At 44.1% G+C, this 16,948-nt stretch overlaps 1 protein-coding gene across 2 annotated transcripts in view; it reads right to left on the bottom strand.

The window, feature by feature from the left end:
* The window catches only part of CHKB (choline kinase beta), a 48,208-nt gene that overhangs the window by 8,855 nt on the left and 22,405 nt on the right, over positions 1–16,948 (bottom strand). For both annotated transcript variants that reach the window (XM_073579313.1, XM_073579314.1), the window contains exons 8-10: positions 16,673–16,781; positions 14,810–14,907; positions 3,984–4,065 (exon numbers count right to left, since the gene is read on the bottom strand). In XM_073579313.1, the coding sequence (XP_073435414.1) occupies positions 3,984–4,065; positions 14,810–14,907; positions 16,673–16,781 (289 nt within the window). The remainder of the gene's footprint in view (positions 1–3,983; positions 4,066–14,809; positions 14,908–16,672; positions 16,782–16,948) is intronic.

Here is a 16,948-nt window from a genome sequence, read left to right as displayed (position 1 = left end):
TAGTCCTTTGGAAAAAAATCCAGGAAAAAGACGGAGTAAAAAAAAAAAATAAATAAATAAATAAAATAATCTTAGGTGTGCCTCCTGCGACACTAAGCAAAAACTGGAGAAGGCTGACGCCGTCCAGGGGTGTATACTGCAGAGGAGGAGCCAAAGTTAATCTTTTTCAGATTATGCATAGTGTCGCCTCCTAGTGGACAGCAGCATAACACCCACGGTTCTGTGTCCCCCAATAAGGCGACAGAGTAAATTACATTTAGGACCTGTGCCCTTTATCAATGTTTAATTTCCCTTACACAGACTTAGAAATATGTTGCAACGATTTACAAATGCTACCTCAAGTTCCCAAAAGGATTGCCTTTCTGGAATATAGTTGGAATTAGTAAAGTAGGTATATTTAGAAAGGCTAGCTGGTAATAGCTCCTGCCTCCCCAATGGTTTCCACTAGGTTAGCAAGGTGAACGCCAGTGTTCTTCACTGTCCCCAGATACAGAGACGATTTTCCACCACTGCCCGCGTCTTACTGACAGACTGCAGCAGTGAGGTTACGACTACCGCACACACAATGTTTCAAGCTCACGTCCCTGAGCCCAGTGCAGCAGTCAGGAACGCTGCTGTAGTCGTGATGTCAATGCTGTGGCCCGTCAGACAAATGCAGGGGTGGGGGTGGGGTAGGGATGCATTGCTCAAAAGGGTCAGTGGCAGGAAAGTTTATTAAATTAAACCAGCGTAAGCCGAAAGGGGGGGTGGAAATACATAGGTAAACATGTTTGGATATGATGCAATTGTGGATCAGTTTTTACAATAAATTAAAAAAAAAGACTACTAAAAAGGGAAAGCTGGCCAAAACGTCTCAGCAGTGGATTCTTTTTATCAGATTGTTTCTTCAACATTGAGGTTTTACATTTATTAACCCCTTCATGACCAAGCCATTTTTTGCAATTCTGACCAGTGTCCCTTTATGAGGTAATAACTCTGGAACGCTACAACGCATCCTAGCTATTTCGAGATTGTTTTTTCGTGAAATATTTGGCTTCATAAGAGTGGTAAATTTAGGTCGATAATTTTTGCATTTATTTGTAAAAAAAAAAAACAAAAAAAAAACCACACATTTGTCCAAAATTTTGAAAATTTCGCTATTTCCAAATTTTGAATTTTTATTCTGTTAAGGAGAATTATGTGACACAAAATAGTTAATAAATAACATTTCCCACATGTCTACTTTACATCAGCACAATTTTCGAAACAATTTTTTTTTGTTAGGAAGTTATAAGGGTTAAAAGTTGACCAGCGATTTCTCATTTTTACAACAAAGTTTACAAAACCATTTTTTTAGGGACCACCTCACATTTGAAGTCACTTTGAGGGGTCTATATGGCAGAAAACACCCAAAAGTCACACCATTCTAAAACTGCACCCCTCAAGCTACTCAAAACTACATTCAAGAAGATTATTAACCCTTCAGGTGCTTCACAAACTAAAGCAACGTGGAAGGAAAAAATGGACATTTTAATTTTTCCCAACAAAAATTTTCTTTTAGCATCAATTTTTTCATTTTCACATGGGCAACAGGATAAAATGGATCCTAAAATTTGTTGGGCAATTTCTCCTGAGTACACTGATACCTCATATGTGGTCATAAACCACTGTTTGGGTGCACGGCAGGGCTCAGAAGGGAAGGAGCACCATTTGACTTTTTGAATGGAAAATTGGCTCCAATCGTTAGCGGATACCATGTCGGGTTTGGAGAGCCCCTGTGTGCCTAAACATTGGAGCTCCCTCACAAGTGACCCCATTTTGGAAACTAGACCCCCCAAGGAACTTATCTAGATGTGTGGTGGGCACTTGGAACCAAGTGCTTCACAGAAGTTTATAACGCAGAGCAGTGAAAATAAAAAAAAAAAAAATCTTTTTTTTTCCTCAAAAATGGCGCCACCAACCCTAGCCCTAACGAAAAAATAAAAATAAAAATATTTTCTTTATTTTATTATTTGTCCCTACATGTGGGGGTGATTTACTTTTATTTTGATCACTGTGAGAGTTTATCACAGTAATCAAAATAAATTAATGAATCTGCAGCATTGCAGTTTCGACAGGCACACTGTGCATGCACCCGCCATTTTCCAAGATGGCGGCGCCCATGATCCGAGACGGCGGGACACCGGGAGGAAGGGGGGGGGGGAAAATCGGAAGACGGCGGGGGGGGCAGATTATGACGGCGGTTGCCGGTAGGTGCCGTCAGTCGTGGGGGGGGGGGATCTGATCGGTGTCTCCAGCCATGGCTGATGCTATTGCGGCATCGGCCATGGCTGGATTGTAATATTTCACCAAATTTCATTGGTGAGATATTACAATCGCTCTGATTGGCTGTTTCACTTTTAACAGCCAGTCAGAGCGATTGTAGGCACGTGGGGGCTAAGCCACGCCCCCTGGGATTAACTATGAAGGGTCCTCTGTGTGCGGGTCGGGTGACCTTTCAGTGACCCTGGTCACCCGACCAGTAGGGGGGGCAATCAATTCATGACGCCACAAAGGCGTCATTGGTCGTTTTGGCACGACTTTTCATGACGTCTATGTGGCGTCAAAGGTCGGGAAGGGGTTAAAAAGTAAGGCCGTTTTAATAGCTCTCTGGATGCTGGCATATTTCTTCTTTTACTGCTATAAAGAGCCAGTTTATTGCCTGGGAACAAAGGGTGAGCCGAGTTACTATGTTAACTTTTTTTTTTTTTTTAATTGAATAAAAGAGGTACAGCCATTCAATCTATGTGCGGTATAAAGAAGTTACAGAGGTTGAGATGGGCATATCCCTCTAATACATTATTTCAACCCATGATCCTTATTTTTTTCCAGAGTCTGGCCAGTTAACCACAAAGTAAACTTGTGGAGTAATTTAAAAGGGCATTCCCATCTCCAAGATCCTATCCCAATATGTAGTATGTGTAATAATAATAGCAAATATCTCCAATTAGAAATGTGGTATAGTTCTTCAGATTCGCTAGGTATCTTACCCCACGTGCAGGGCATTGCAGTAGCTTAGGTATCCATGGTTACGACTAGTAAGAGCTGTCTGTCACTATAGGAGTGGTCATAACCATGGACACCTAAGCTACATGAGGTACATGACATAGGATATCTGAAGAACTATACTAAATTTCTAGTTTGAGTGATTTGCTAATATTATTATACCTACTACATATGGGAATAGGATCTTGGAGATGGGAATACCCCTTTAATTCTCCGTACGATAGGCTGTTGTTCCATAATGACAGTACTGGCAATACTGCAAAATAATACAGTTTCTGAGCTGAACAAGAACAGATTCACTAAAATAGAAAGAGCCCACATATGCCCCCTGTACTGCCAATACAGGACATACATCTTTGAATAATAAACGTGATACAATAAAGATGAAACCTAAAGTAAAGCGGAATACAAGACTGACTTCTTCATACATGCAATCACTAAATGGGGTGTCACAGTATATGTAAATGGAGGCAGCGGCCTTCGGCCTGAATCCCCCTAATATCGGGATTGAGAGAAAACCTCTGATGGGGCCATAAGGATGTGATGACACAAACACAGATACTGTCAAAAGGAGAAAAAAAAGATTTCATTGGAACTCCATTCCCATCATTACATTCTATAGCCCTATTGGAGGTTTGTCTAAATCCTGTTTAGTGGAATGTGTGTGGAGCCTCCAAAAGCTCTGCAGAAAGGCAGTGTGAACAGGGCCTAGGGCTAAACACAACTGGTGAATGGACATCACAGAACACATTCCTTCTTGGGTCCTTTCTCTGGGAGTGAAAAATAGCATTGTGGTATGGAAGCCCCTCTGCTCCAATCAATATGGGGATCTATCAATGTGAGCCCTATTGATGGGATCGGTGGGGTCTAAGTTGTCAGCTCCTTAGTGATGAGTAGGTTTTCTCCCAGCTTGTAAATAATGTGTTAGTTCATCCCTAAATACATGAATGCATACTCACCAGGTATCCAAACTCAATAGTGGACATCTTTGCTTGTAAAATGGACCAAAGACCCCAAAAGAAATGTGAAGCCAAAGCAAATCTAGATTTATAAAAAAAAAAAAAAAAAAGTTAAAATACCATACACTAAATAAAGACAAACGGACTCCATAACTTATGACAACTGAAGTGTTGAGGGGATTCCTTGTAATATCAGGGTCCGGATAGTTTTGTTTTATTAAGGACCCATAGACTTGCATTGCCAATTTTGATAAGTTAGAAATGTCTGTGTGATTCTCTCTGTGGACCACAGGGTTCAAAGTAAAAAAAAAAAATGTAATGTAAAGGTTTTGAGACTTAACGGGTTATTCCCATCTCCAAGATCCTATCCCAATATGCAGTAATAATAGTAGATACATCTAATTAGAAATGTAGCTGGTTCTTATGGTTCGCCATGTTGGTTACCCCATGAGCAGGGCAGTAGCTTAGGAATCCATGGTTACAAGCACTCATCCCGAGTTAGTTAGCTACCTGTTAGTGCTCATAACCATGGATACCCAAGCAACTGCAATGTAATGGGCTAAATGACGTAGCAAATCAGAAGAACTATATTACATTTCCAATTGCTATATATTGGGATAGGATCTTGGAGATGGGAACACCCTTTTGTCTTTAATCTGTGCAGAGTCTGGCCTGATGATCGGAAAACCCCATTTTCCAAAGTTGAAATTCAATGTGTTTATTTACCGCATTGAGTCATCCATTGCTTGTCCACAGAGGGCGTAAAAATGGCACCAAGACTGAATTTAGGAGATGCTGTGGAGCACTTGGTTTAAACTAATCCTTGATCTACATTTTTAGTTTCATAACATCACGACCCAAGCATTAATCTATGCAACAATTATAGAATTTCCCCTAATTTCTGCGAAGATCTCAGGAAGAAACATCTGTAAAGCGCTTTTCTCACAAAGGACTTCTGCTTGTCTGCAGAATTTATCAAGCGTAAGCTCACAATAATCCTTATCCCATAATCCCCTTTTCTCCATACAAAGCATTTGATCTTCTTATAATATTTTATATATGACAGTTTCCTCAGAAATGTAGAAATTAGCTTCTAAAGATACATGAAGGCCATCACACATTTGAATTTTTAAAGTCAAAACACTGGTTAAAGTATGTTACATGTTTATAAATGGTTAATTAGATCACCTTACATACTGTAGGTCATTGCTTAAAGAGGTATTCCCATGTCCAAGATACTATCTCAATATGTCGTAGGAATATTATTATTAATAATAATAAATACCTCAAATTAGAAATGAAGTATAGTTCTTCCGATTCGCTACCCCATGTGCAGGACATTGCAGTAACTTGGGTATCCTTGGTTACAACTACTGTTACTATACAATAAGTTGTAACCATGGATACCCAAGCTACTGCAATGCCCTGCACATGGGGTAAGCGACATAGCAAATCAGAAGAACTATGCTACATTTCTAATCAGAGGGTAATATTATACCTAGTATATATTGGAATAGGATCTTTGAGATGGGAATACCCCTTTAACTAAAAAAAAGGTAGTACCCATCAAGAGGGTCCTTCTCAAAATCCTGGAGATACCCATTTTCTCTTATCCTTAATACTAGGATCATCTCCTTCATGAGATCAGGCAGCCTGTCCAGTTATCCGTCCTCTGTCCCACAAGCAGACAGACAGCAGCAGTGTTGTTTAGAACATTGAAAATAATTGTTAAGGCATCACTCCAGTGATTTTTTTTTTTGTTTTATTTCACCACTAGAGTGGTGCTACTTAACCAAGTTCCCCAACCCTAGTCATTCCTATCAGCCGACATCAGCTCCAATGCCAATCCCCCCCATCTTGTGACAGCAACTTCTGACCGTAAGTTAGTCAGAGATAATGGTTACAAGCTCTCAAATGTACAGGTGCTTCTCACAAAATTAGAGTATCATCCAAATGTAAATTTCAGTTCTTCAATAGAAAAAGTGAAACTCATATTATATAGAGTCATTACAAGTAGAGTGATCTATTTCACGTGTATATTTCTGTTAATGTTGACGATTATGGCTTACAGCCAATGAAAACCCAAAAGTCATTATCTCAGTAAATTAGAATAATTAACAAAAAACACCTGCAAAGGCTTCCTAAGCATTTAAAAAGGTCCCTTTGTCTGTTTCAGTGGGCTCCACAATCATGGGGAAGACTGCTGACTTGGCAGATGTCCAGAAGGCAGTCACTGACACACTCAACAAGGAGGGTAAGTCACAAAAGGTCATTGTTAAAGACGCTGGCTGTTTACAGAGTGCTATATCCAAGCATAGGATAACCGCAGCCTTGAAAGGCTTGTTAACCCCTTTCTGACCTTGAACGCAATACTACGTCCAAGGTCAGATCCCCCACTTTGGTTAGGGCTCTGGCGGTGAGCCCGCGTCAAAGCCTTGACATGTCAGCTATTTTGAACAGCTGACATGTGCCCGCAATAGGCGCAGGTGGAATTGCGATCCACCCGCGCCTATTAACTAGTTAAATGCCGCTGTCAAACGCTAACAGCGGCATTTAACAAGCGCTTCCGGTCGCCGGGCCGCACATTGCTGACCCAGTCACGTGATCAGGGGTCAGCAATGCGTTAGCATAACAACCTGAGGTCTCACCCTGTGGTCGGCACTCATAGCAATGCTGTAATTCAGCTACATATAGGCGGTCTGCTCATCGCCTATATGTAGCAGAGCCAATCAAGTGGTGGCAGCTTCTAGCCTCCCATGGAGGCTATTGAAGCATGCCAAATTTTAATAAAAAAAAAAGTTTTAAAAAAAAATTAAAAAAAAAAATCACCCCATTTTGACAACAAAACAAAACAAAACAAAACAAAAAAAAAAAAAAAAAAAAAAAATCACAAACATTAGGCATCGCCGCATTCAGAATCGCCCCATCTATCAATAAAAAATGGTAATTAGACCAACCGGTAATTGTGTTTCCAGGAATCCAGGATGGATTCCTGGAAACACAATTACCGGTAGGTCTAATTACCGTTTTCCAGGTCACCACCTGACAGCACACTGGAGTAGTACTAAAGGATATTGGTCCTAGGGTGGGACTACTGCATGGAGTACTTTCCTCCCAAATGCTAACTGTGTGGAGGCCACGTCTAGTTTATAGTGCTTAGAGAAGGTACGGAGACTGGTCCAAGATGCTGCCTTGCAGATCTGTTCTGCCGAGGCTCCTCCCCTCTCCGCCCATGACGCGGCCATGGCCCTAGTTGAGTGGGCTCTAAGGCTCCCCGTGGGGACTCTGACCCTGTGCTCTATAGACTATGCTAATAATGGATCTAATCCACCTTGCTATTGTGGATTTTGATGCTTTTTTCCCTTTATTCGGGCCTGTGTATTGGACACAGAATATTATCTTGCCTCAAGGTACCTGATCACCGTTTCCCTGACATCCAGGTTATGGTAAGCCGCTTCCCCCTTATTCTTGGGGAACTGACAAAATGAAGGGAGCACTACCTCTTGATTCATGTTTGAGTCTGAGATAACCTTGGGGAGAAAGGCCGGGTCAAGTCTTATGACTAACCGGTCGTAAAATACCTGTAAGTAGGGATCTCTGATAGATAGGGCCTGAAGTTCCCCTAGCTTTTGGCTGACGTAATTGCTACTAGGAAAGCCGTTTCAAGTGAGAGGTTACCGATTTCTCGCTCTGCCCCTATCTGGTATGGGTGTTTACATAGCGCATTCAGGACTAGGTTAAGGTCCCAAGGAGGGACAGTCTTTCTTATTAAGGGTTTAAGCCTCTGCACAGCCCTCGAGAAACATGCTATCCAACGGTGCAACGATAGGGTCGTATCGTAGAACACACTTAAGGCCGCAATCTGCACTCTCAGAGAGCTGGGTCTAAGGCCCTTTTTGAACCCTGCCTGCAAGAAGTCAAGTATCTTTGGGATGTCAGGTTTGTCAGTCTCAACTGTCGCCTCTCCACAAAAGCTGCAGAATTTTTCCCAGATTTTGTTATATATAGCTGCGGTCACTGGTTTTCTACTTGCTTGTAGGGTAGATATAACTTCGTTCGATAGACCCCTTGCTCTTAGGACCTGCCGCTCAGGATCCAGGCTTATAACTGGAGCGCTTCTGGCTTTTGGTGCAAGACTGGACCTTGATGGAGGAGGTCTTCCCTTCTTGGCAGGAGAATGGGTTCCTACTGTGATATCTTCCTGAGCAGGGGAAACTAACTTCTTCTTGGACAGTAGGGCACCACTAGTATGACTCTGGCTCTGTCTTCGTAAATTTTCCTGAGAATTCGTGGAATGAGAGCGAGAGGCGGGAAGGAGTATAACAGGCCTCTTCTTCAGGATTATGATAGAGCATCTATTCCTGCCGGGTTTCCCAGAGGGTTCAAGAGTAGAAGGCTTTGACATTTGCGTTCTGTTTGTCCGTCTATCTCCGGTTGTCCCCACCAGTCGCATAGGCTGTTGAACACTTCGTCGTTGAGTTCCCATTGCATTGTAGCCATTATTCTTCTGCTGAGGAAGTCCGCGACCTGGTTTCTGGTACCCTCCAGATGTACTGCTGAGATTGAGAGGACCTCTCTTTCTGCCCATCTGAAGATTTGTTCTGCTAGGAGTTGTAGCGCTGGATATCTTGGTCCGCCCTGGTGACGGACAAAGGCTACTGTCGTGGTATTGTCTGACAGTATCTTGACGTGTTTGTTCCTTACCAGGGACCGGGCAGCGAGTAGTACCTTCCATACCGCATACAGGTCTCTGAAGTTGGAGGACTTGTTGCTGTCCTCCAGACTCCATTGTCCCTGGTAGTGTCTTCCTTTGACGTGTCCGCCCCAACCTTGTTGACTCGCGTCTGTTGTCACTACGATCTCCAGGGACTGGATCCACGAGACACCGGTTTGTAAATTTCTCGGAAAGGTCCACCACAGCAGCGACCTCCTGACACGGGGAGATAACTGAATTTTCTTGTTTAGCGAGTTCTGCCTCCTGTCCCAGGATGCTAGGACTGCCCGTTGTAAGTCTCGGGAGTAGAATTGGCTCCACCTGACGCAGAGAATGCACGAGAACTGACTAATCTTCTTGCTTTTCCTCTGGTAGATAAGACATTCTTCTTTCTGAGTCTAGCATGATCCCCCAAGAATTTTATTCTGGGCTTGGGTATGAGATCTGATTTTGGCCAATTTATGATCCAACCCAATCTCTGCAGTGAAGATTGAAGACTGACAGTCGACTGAGCTGGGCTAGTGAATCTGCTACGATCAAGAAGTCATCCAAGTAAGTGACCACCGTGATGTTCCGACATCTTAGGTAGGCCACTACTTCCACCATTAATTTTGTGAAGACTCTTGGGGCCGACGCTAGACCAAAGGGGAGGCAGCGGAACTGATAGTGGTATATCCTGCCATCCCTTTCGACCGCAAATCTGAGATATTTTTGATGGGCTGGGTAGATGGGGACGTGATAATACGCGCTCTTTAAATCTAGCATGCACATTAATACTGCTCTTCCCAGAAGAGGAATCGTGGATCTTATCGATTCCATCTTGAAACGCTTGTATGTTACCCATTTGTTTAGGGGTTTGAGATTTATTATCGTTCTGGACTCCCCGGATGTTTTTTTATCGAGAAGAGGCTTGATTAGTGTCCGCTCCCCTCTTCTCAGGCGGGTACTGGAACGATCGCTGCTATCTCCAGGAGGTCCTGGATATCCAACCACATAGGGGAAGCTCAACTGAGTCGAGAGCTGGTCACTAGAAATCTGATCGGGGGGGGAGGGAGTCAAATTCTATCCTGTACCCCTGAGAAATGACCTGTAGTACCCAGGGGCTGGTGGTAACCTCCTGCTATTCCCTCCCGAACTTGAGCAATCGCCCCCCTACTCTGGTCGCATCATTTTCTTCGGGAGCTCGACCCTGGGCCTGAGAGTATGGTATCCCTATTCCTACTTCTGCCCTCACCCCTTGACCTCCCCTTGACCTCCTCTGGGTCAAATGGCAGGCGAAGTCTGAAGTCTCTGAGGATAGTCAGTCTCTTCTCTGCTTCCTCCCATTCGTCTAGTATCATCGCCCGTATATGGGTGTTTACTGGGAAGACCATCGGAGGTCTGGGAGCGCAACCCCCCCAAACATCTTGTCCTGTACCGAGAGTGTTGTCAGGGGTTCCTCGATCTGCATAGTCTGCCTCACTGCACCCAATAGCTCGTCCGTATCCCCGGACGAAAAGAGATATTTCCTTCCCCTTTCTGGGTGCTCTCTGATCTCTTCCTCTTCTGCCTCTGATTCAAACAGGATCTCTTCAGAAGAGATGTCCGACTCCCTCTGCCTCTTTCTGGATACCTGGGGGTTCACCTGTGGGATCTGGGGAACGACCAGGCCTGACACCGAAGCCTGCACCTCTTCCCTTATAATCGCTCATGTTAGTCATGAGTGTAGCTTGTTCTTCCCCCACTATGCGCCTTGTACATACATCACAGAGGGCTTTCTGCCACGTGTCCTTTAGCTTCTTAGAGCAAATCGGACACTTCTTATCTTTCCTCCTGGGCTCCTTTCTTTCTGAGGTGGAGGTTCCCCCCTGGAACATATAAGATACATGTTCTGTGGGGATCTGCCTTACTGGGGCCCTGCAGTGACCTCTGAGGTTACTCACGTGACCCTGGCTCTCTGGCCCCGTCTCATCTTTGACTGGTCCTCCATCTTTGGATAGGGAGGACTGCTGTGGGCTGTTCCTGCTGACCGCGCTGTCTGCATTGTCCGATCTGCTCCACTGGAGAAGACGCCACTCTCTTCCTGATGGTGATCCTATACAGGCTGTGGCCTGTGACGCCGGGCGGCCGCGACCCGGAAACCGCCCTGTGATGACGCGACCGGAAGTGACGCGCCCTGTCATACGCAACCGGAAGTGACATGGCCGCGCTCGTCTCCTCTGCCTGTAGCGATATGCCGCATCCGACTGCTGGGGCATGCCCTGCGGTGAGCCAATGCCGAGGTCCGCTTGTGGCGCCAGTGGACTCCATAGAGGCGGCCCGGGCTCAGGGACATCGACGGCGGCGTCCGGTGTCAAGAGCCCCCGACAGGAGGAAGCGACCCCATCTCCCAGGAGCAGCGCTACACTGGGTGTGCTGAGGGACCCTCTGTCAGGTGTCAGCTGCAGAATTCTTCAGGTAGGAAGGGAAAGGATGGGCACCCCGATCCTAACCATCTGCGTGGAACGGTCGGATATTCTCTCACCATTCCTATCCGCAGTGGGACAGGAAAAACACTGAAGGGTTGTAGGGGGAGGGTCCTTTTAAGCTCTCGTGGTTTCCTATCCCACTGTGGATAAGGACGTCCTCCAGTGTGCTGTCAGGTGGTGACCTGGAAAAAAGGATTAACCCGATCGCTAAACTGTGTAGCTGGAAAAAAAAAAAAAATCAAAACGCCAGAATTACTTTTTTTTGGTCACCGCGACATTGCATTGAAGTGCAATAACGGGCGATCAAAAGATCGTGTCTGCACATAAATGATAACCTTAAAAACGACAGCTCGGCACGCAAAAAATAACCCCTCACTCAAGCCCAGATCAAGAAAAATGGGATATGCTACAGGTATCGGAAAATGGCGCTTTTTTTTTTTTTTTTTTTTTTAAAGCAAATTGTGGAATTTTTTTTCACCACTTAGATAAAAAAGAACCTAGACATGTTTGGTGTCTATGAACTCGTAATGACCTGGATAATCATAATTGCAGGTCAGTTTTAGCATTTAGTGAACCTAGTAAAAAAGCCCCCTGAAAAAAACGTGTGCGATTGCACTTTTTTTTTGCAATTTCACCGCACTTGGAATTTTTTGCCCATTTTCAAGTACACAACATGCTAAAACCAATGATGTCTTTCAAAAGTACAACTCGTCCAGCAAAAAATAAGCCCTCACATTGTCATATTAATGGAAAAATAAAAAAGTTATGGCTCTGGGAAGAAGGAGAGCGAAAAAACGAAAACAGCTCTGGCCATTACAGGGTTAAGAAAAGGCCATTCTAAAATTTTGGGGGATTCACAAGTAGACTGCTAGTGGAGTCATTGCTTCAAGAGTCACCACACACAGACGTATCCAGGACATGGTTCTCAAGCGTCGCATTCCTTGCATCAAGCCACTCATCACCAATAGACAACCCCAGAAGAGTCTTACCTGGGCCAAGGAGAAAAAGAACTGGACTGTTGCTCAGTGGTCCAAGGTGTTTTCAGTTCAAAGTAAATTTTGCATTTCATTTGGAAATTAATGTCAATGTCCCAGAGTCTGGAGGAAGAGCGGAGAGGAACACAATCCAAGCTGCATGAGATCTAGTGTGAAGTTTCCATAATCAGTGGTGGTTTGGGGAGCCATGTCATCTGCTGGAACAGGTCCACTGTGTTTTAACAAAACCAAAGTCAGCGCAGCCGTCTACCAGGAAATTTTAGAGCACTTCATGCTTCCCTCTGCCGACGAGCTTTTTGGAGATGGAAATTTAATTCTTCAGCAGGATCCGGCACCTGTCCACACTGTCAAAAGTACCAATACCTGGTTTAAAAACAACAGTATCACTGTGCTTGATTAGCCAGCAAACTCGCCTGACCTCAACCCCACATAAAATCCATGGGGTATTGTCAAGAGGAAGATGAGAGACACCAGACCCAACAATGCAGACGAGCTGAAGGCTGCTATCAAAACAACCTGGGCTTCCATAACACCTCAGAAGTGCCACAGGCTGATCATCTCCATGCCACGCCGCATTGATGCAAAGGATCCCCGACCAAGTATTGAGTGCATTGACTGAATATACATTGCAGTAGGCCAACATTTTGGATTTTAAAATCATTTTTCAAGCTGGTGTTATAAAGTATTCAAATTTACTGAGATAATGACTTTTGGGTTTTCATTGGCTGTAAGCCATAATCATCAACATTAACAGAAATAAACACTTGAAATAGATCACTCTGTTTGTAATGACTATATAATATGAGTTTCACTTTTTGTATTGAAGAAGTGCAATAAATTGTTTGATATTCTAATTTTGTGAGAAGCACCTGTAAGTCTTTGAAAGCTTCATTCTGGCTCTCAGACTGCATTGAGTGTCGAGTTCCAGAGTGCTCCAGCAAACCCTGAAACAATCTGGCTGGTCACAACCTGCTGGAGACAGCCAGGAGCAGTGCCAGGAACAGATGAAGATGGCAGCTGGTAAGTATAAGACGGGGGGTAGGGAACTTAGTTTAAGCAACACCACTCCAGCGCTGCAATAAAAGAAAACGATGGAGTGGTACAATAACACTGAATATTTATTATGAATATTATTATTATACATTTATATAGCGCCATTTATTCCATTGCGCTTTACAGGGAAAATGGGAAATATAGACAATTACAATAAACATGTGCAAAACAAGGGACACACAAGTACAGAAGGAGAGAGGACCCTGACCGCGAGGGCTCACAGTCTACAGGGATGGGTGAGGATACACTAGGAGAGGGTAGAGCTGATTGTGCGGTGGTTCAGTGGACCGAGGATCATTGCAGGCTTGTTGGAACAGGTGGGTCTTCGGTTCTTCTTGAAGGTTTCCGTTGTTGGTGAGAGTCTGATGTGTTGCGGAAGAGAGTTCCAGAGTATGGGGGAAGCACGGGAGAAGTCTTGTATGCGGTTGTAGGAAAAAGAGATGAGGGGGGAGTAGAGAAGGAGATCTTGAGAGGATCGAATATTGCGTGCGGGTATGTACCGGGAGACCATGTTACAGATGTATGGAGGAGACAGGTTGTGGATGGCTTTGTATGTCATGGTTAGCGTTTTGAACTGGAGCCTCTGGACAATAGGAAGCCAGTGAAGGGCCTCGCATAGGGGGGAGGCAGGGGAATAGCGGGGAGACAGGTGGATTAGTCGGGCAGCAGAGTGTAGGATAGACTGGAGTGGTGCCAGAGTGCTGGAGGGGAGGCCAGAGAGTAGGAGGTTGCAGTAGTCGAAGCGGGAGATAAGGGCGTGCACTAGTGTTTTTGTGGTTTCATGGTTGAGGAATGCGCGGATCCGGGAAATATTTTTGAGTTTGAGGCGGCAGGAGGATGCAAGGGCTTGATATGTGGTTTGAAAGAGAGGGCAGAGTCGAAGATCACCCCAAGGCACCGAGCGTGCGGGACTGGGGAATAGACTGAGTAATTCTATTCCCAGTCACTGGTGTGGGAAACGTGGACAGAACCTCAGACTAGGTCATCGTCTCAATTTATAATGGAAAACATAACAGTACCTGATGAATGCCTGCACTATACACCCCATTGTTTTCAAAATGGGTTCTGCCCTGCTTTTCATTGTTCTGATGGCACAAAATGCCGTTGTCAGCATAAGGGCTTGCTCACCCTTGCAATGTAATCGGAAGAGTGCAATCCAATAAAAATATTTCATTGCACTCGGCTCAATTTTAAACAGTGGGGCAGCTTACATCTGAGATTATTTTTTCATGCCGATGATGCGATTTCATCTGAGAATTAGATTGTATTCACCTATTTAAGTCTATGGGCGAGTGTGAAACATTGTACAGCACTCGGATATCACCTAAATGCAGTGCGATTCCTGTGGATGCCGGCAATGGAGGAGACAGAGAAATTACTTCCTCCGTAGCTGTGCTGCAAATCTCACATGCAAAAGGATTGGAGCACAGAGCATGGACACTCGGATCACGCTCACAGCAGAGCAGGAGCCGTGGGTCATTAGGATATGGCATTTCTCTCTGGTGTGACCCCAGTCTTACAAATCACTATTCCATGAACCAAGACTCCTCACAATACTAAACCTACAGGAAGAGCAGGAGTTCAAGGAATACCAGATATAAAGCGGAGCCTTCTTACCGGTTCACCTCAATAACCATGGCAGCCTCCTGAACACATCGCTCCTCCTCGCCAAGCTCTGGGCAAATTTCCAACAAATAAGATCGGAAAAAGTGAAGCTAAGGAAATGACAATAGTAAATGATGAATAAATGAACAAAAACAACAAAAACATAAAAAGGTGTAAACAGATTGAATTTTGGTGCTGAATAATTTGCCCAGAAGGCTAAGCACCAACGATTTAAATAGACCCTTTGACAAAGTGACCCAAACCCTCTACCTACAGCCACGGCAGGGTGTTTGCTTAGGAGCTTGATACTTAGGAGATGACAGTGAACTCAGCTGCGTACAAAGACCCTGTAAAGCTGTGTACGTATGGAGCTCATCACGGGAGAAGGCCCTTACATACAGCATTTAAAGGGAATCTGTCACCCCTTTTTTAAGATATCATGTAATGATATAATTCAATTGTGTGTCACATAAGGATTCTCTTAGTGCTTTTGCTTCCCCCTGACCCCGCACCTTTCATGCGTAAATACCTTTATATCGGTTCAGATGTATGTAAACTGCCACGGTCCGGTCCGATGGGCGGGATTTATTCAACTGCAAACCCCCTTCCTTTCTTGCAACAAACAGGAAGAAGTGCGTAGAGCAAGACGGGGGGGGGGAGCAGGTGAATAAGCCCCGCCCAGCGGACCGTGGCGTATGACTGTGTTAGTAGAAGACTTGTCGTTATGACACCATTCTACCATATGATATACAGAAAGGTGTGTAAAAAAAGAAATAAAAAAATGCAAGAGCAGTAAAACTACAAGGAAAGAAAAAACAAACAAAACTTGTTAATTTGTCACTGTTATTTTGTATTTTGATTTTATTGTGTTCATCGTGCGGTGAAAGTGACCAAGCAAAATGATTCTTTAGTTTAGTAGGATTATAATGGTGGCAACCTGGTCCTATTGTTTTATTTTTTTAAAGTTAAAAAATAAAATGAAAACTTTAAAAAAAAAAAAAAAAAAACACAACAAACTTTTTTCTGCCCATGTAGCTGGGCAAGGGCTTCTGTTCTGTGCAGAGCTGACTTTTATATGGATACCATTTTGTGGTACATATGACTGTCTTGGGGAAGCGCAGAGGCGGCACTTCGCCTTATTTTTAATGTTTTCGACATTAAACTTAATTTTATATATATTGAGTGACTGGATTTGACGACACCAAATGTTTTTTTTGTGGAATGCATTTCCACTTCTCGCCCCCCATTGTTCGCATCATTGTTTTATTTTTTTAGTCCCTGTAGAGGACTAATACCTGCAAGTGTTTGATTACTTATACCATATTCCGCAGTATTTTGGTATAGAAAAATAGCGGTTCTCCTATCGAGCACAGCACGTGGCTAAACTTCACATGAAAACACAAGATGGCCTTGTAGGGGCCTTCAGCAGGTTCCTTGCGATCATGCGCTGGGGCAGACAGGAGCTGGTGCACACGTGCCCCCTGGCATTGACATCACTTCAATGCTAATTTTGTGAGTGACCGTGGCATAGAAATGGTTAAACCACCACAATCAAAACAAGCTCCAGCCGCTGAAGTCACAGGCAGATGTCTGCATCCTACTAGTATATGGAGTGGGCTCAGTTTCTGAACTGGCTTAATCCATTCCTTATGGGTCAATGACGAAAATGTACATCATAGGTCATTAAAGAGAGTCTTCTTCTACAAGTCTGCAGTTCCTCTATGTGTCACTCTGTGTGACTGCAGACTTGTGAATCCTCACATTGCACGCAGTGAGGATTTTCTGAGGCCGGTGCCAGCTATTTGGACGTGATACAATAGTATAATTCTCCAGATGCAACTTTTACATATACCTAGTGGAATATCTAACAGATACCTGCTGCTCCCTCGAGGGGTAGTTGCTCAGTTGCGCTTTGTAGAAAGGCCACTCATCATGTTGATAATTATATACCCACTCGCAAAAGTGATTTCCCATGTCAAATCCTCTGAGGACAGAAAAGAGAAATGGCTGTAAGTATACCATGAAAAATGGCAAACGTAGAACAAATATACAGAGGCAAACTAGAGCAACAGACTAACACAGATGGGGCGAAACTTTTTCCCAGCCTTTTACCAACGTGGACATTACAGTCCTACCTCTCCCGGCGCCTGC

The sequence above is a fragment of the Dendrobates tinctorius genome, unplaced genomic scaffold (genome assembly GCF_039654945.1).
Source record: "Dendrobates tinctorius isolate UK_male_01 unplaced genomic scaffold, ASM3965494v1 ptg000062l, whole genome shotgun sequence".
Taxonomy (NCBI): domain Eukaryota; kingdom Metazoa; phylum Chordata; class Amphibia; order Anura; family Dendrobatidae; genus Dendrobates; species Dendrobates tinctorius.
The sequence above is the reverse complement of the archived record's forward strand: the minus strand, read 5'-3'. Positions and strand labels throughout refer to the sequence as shown.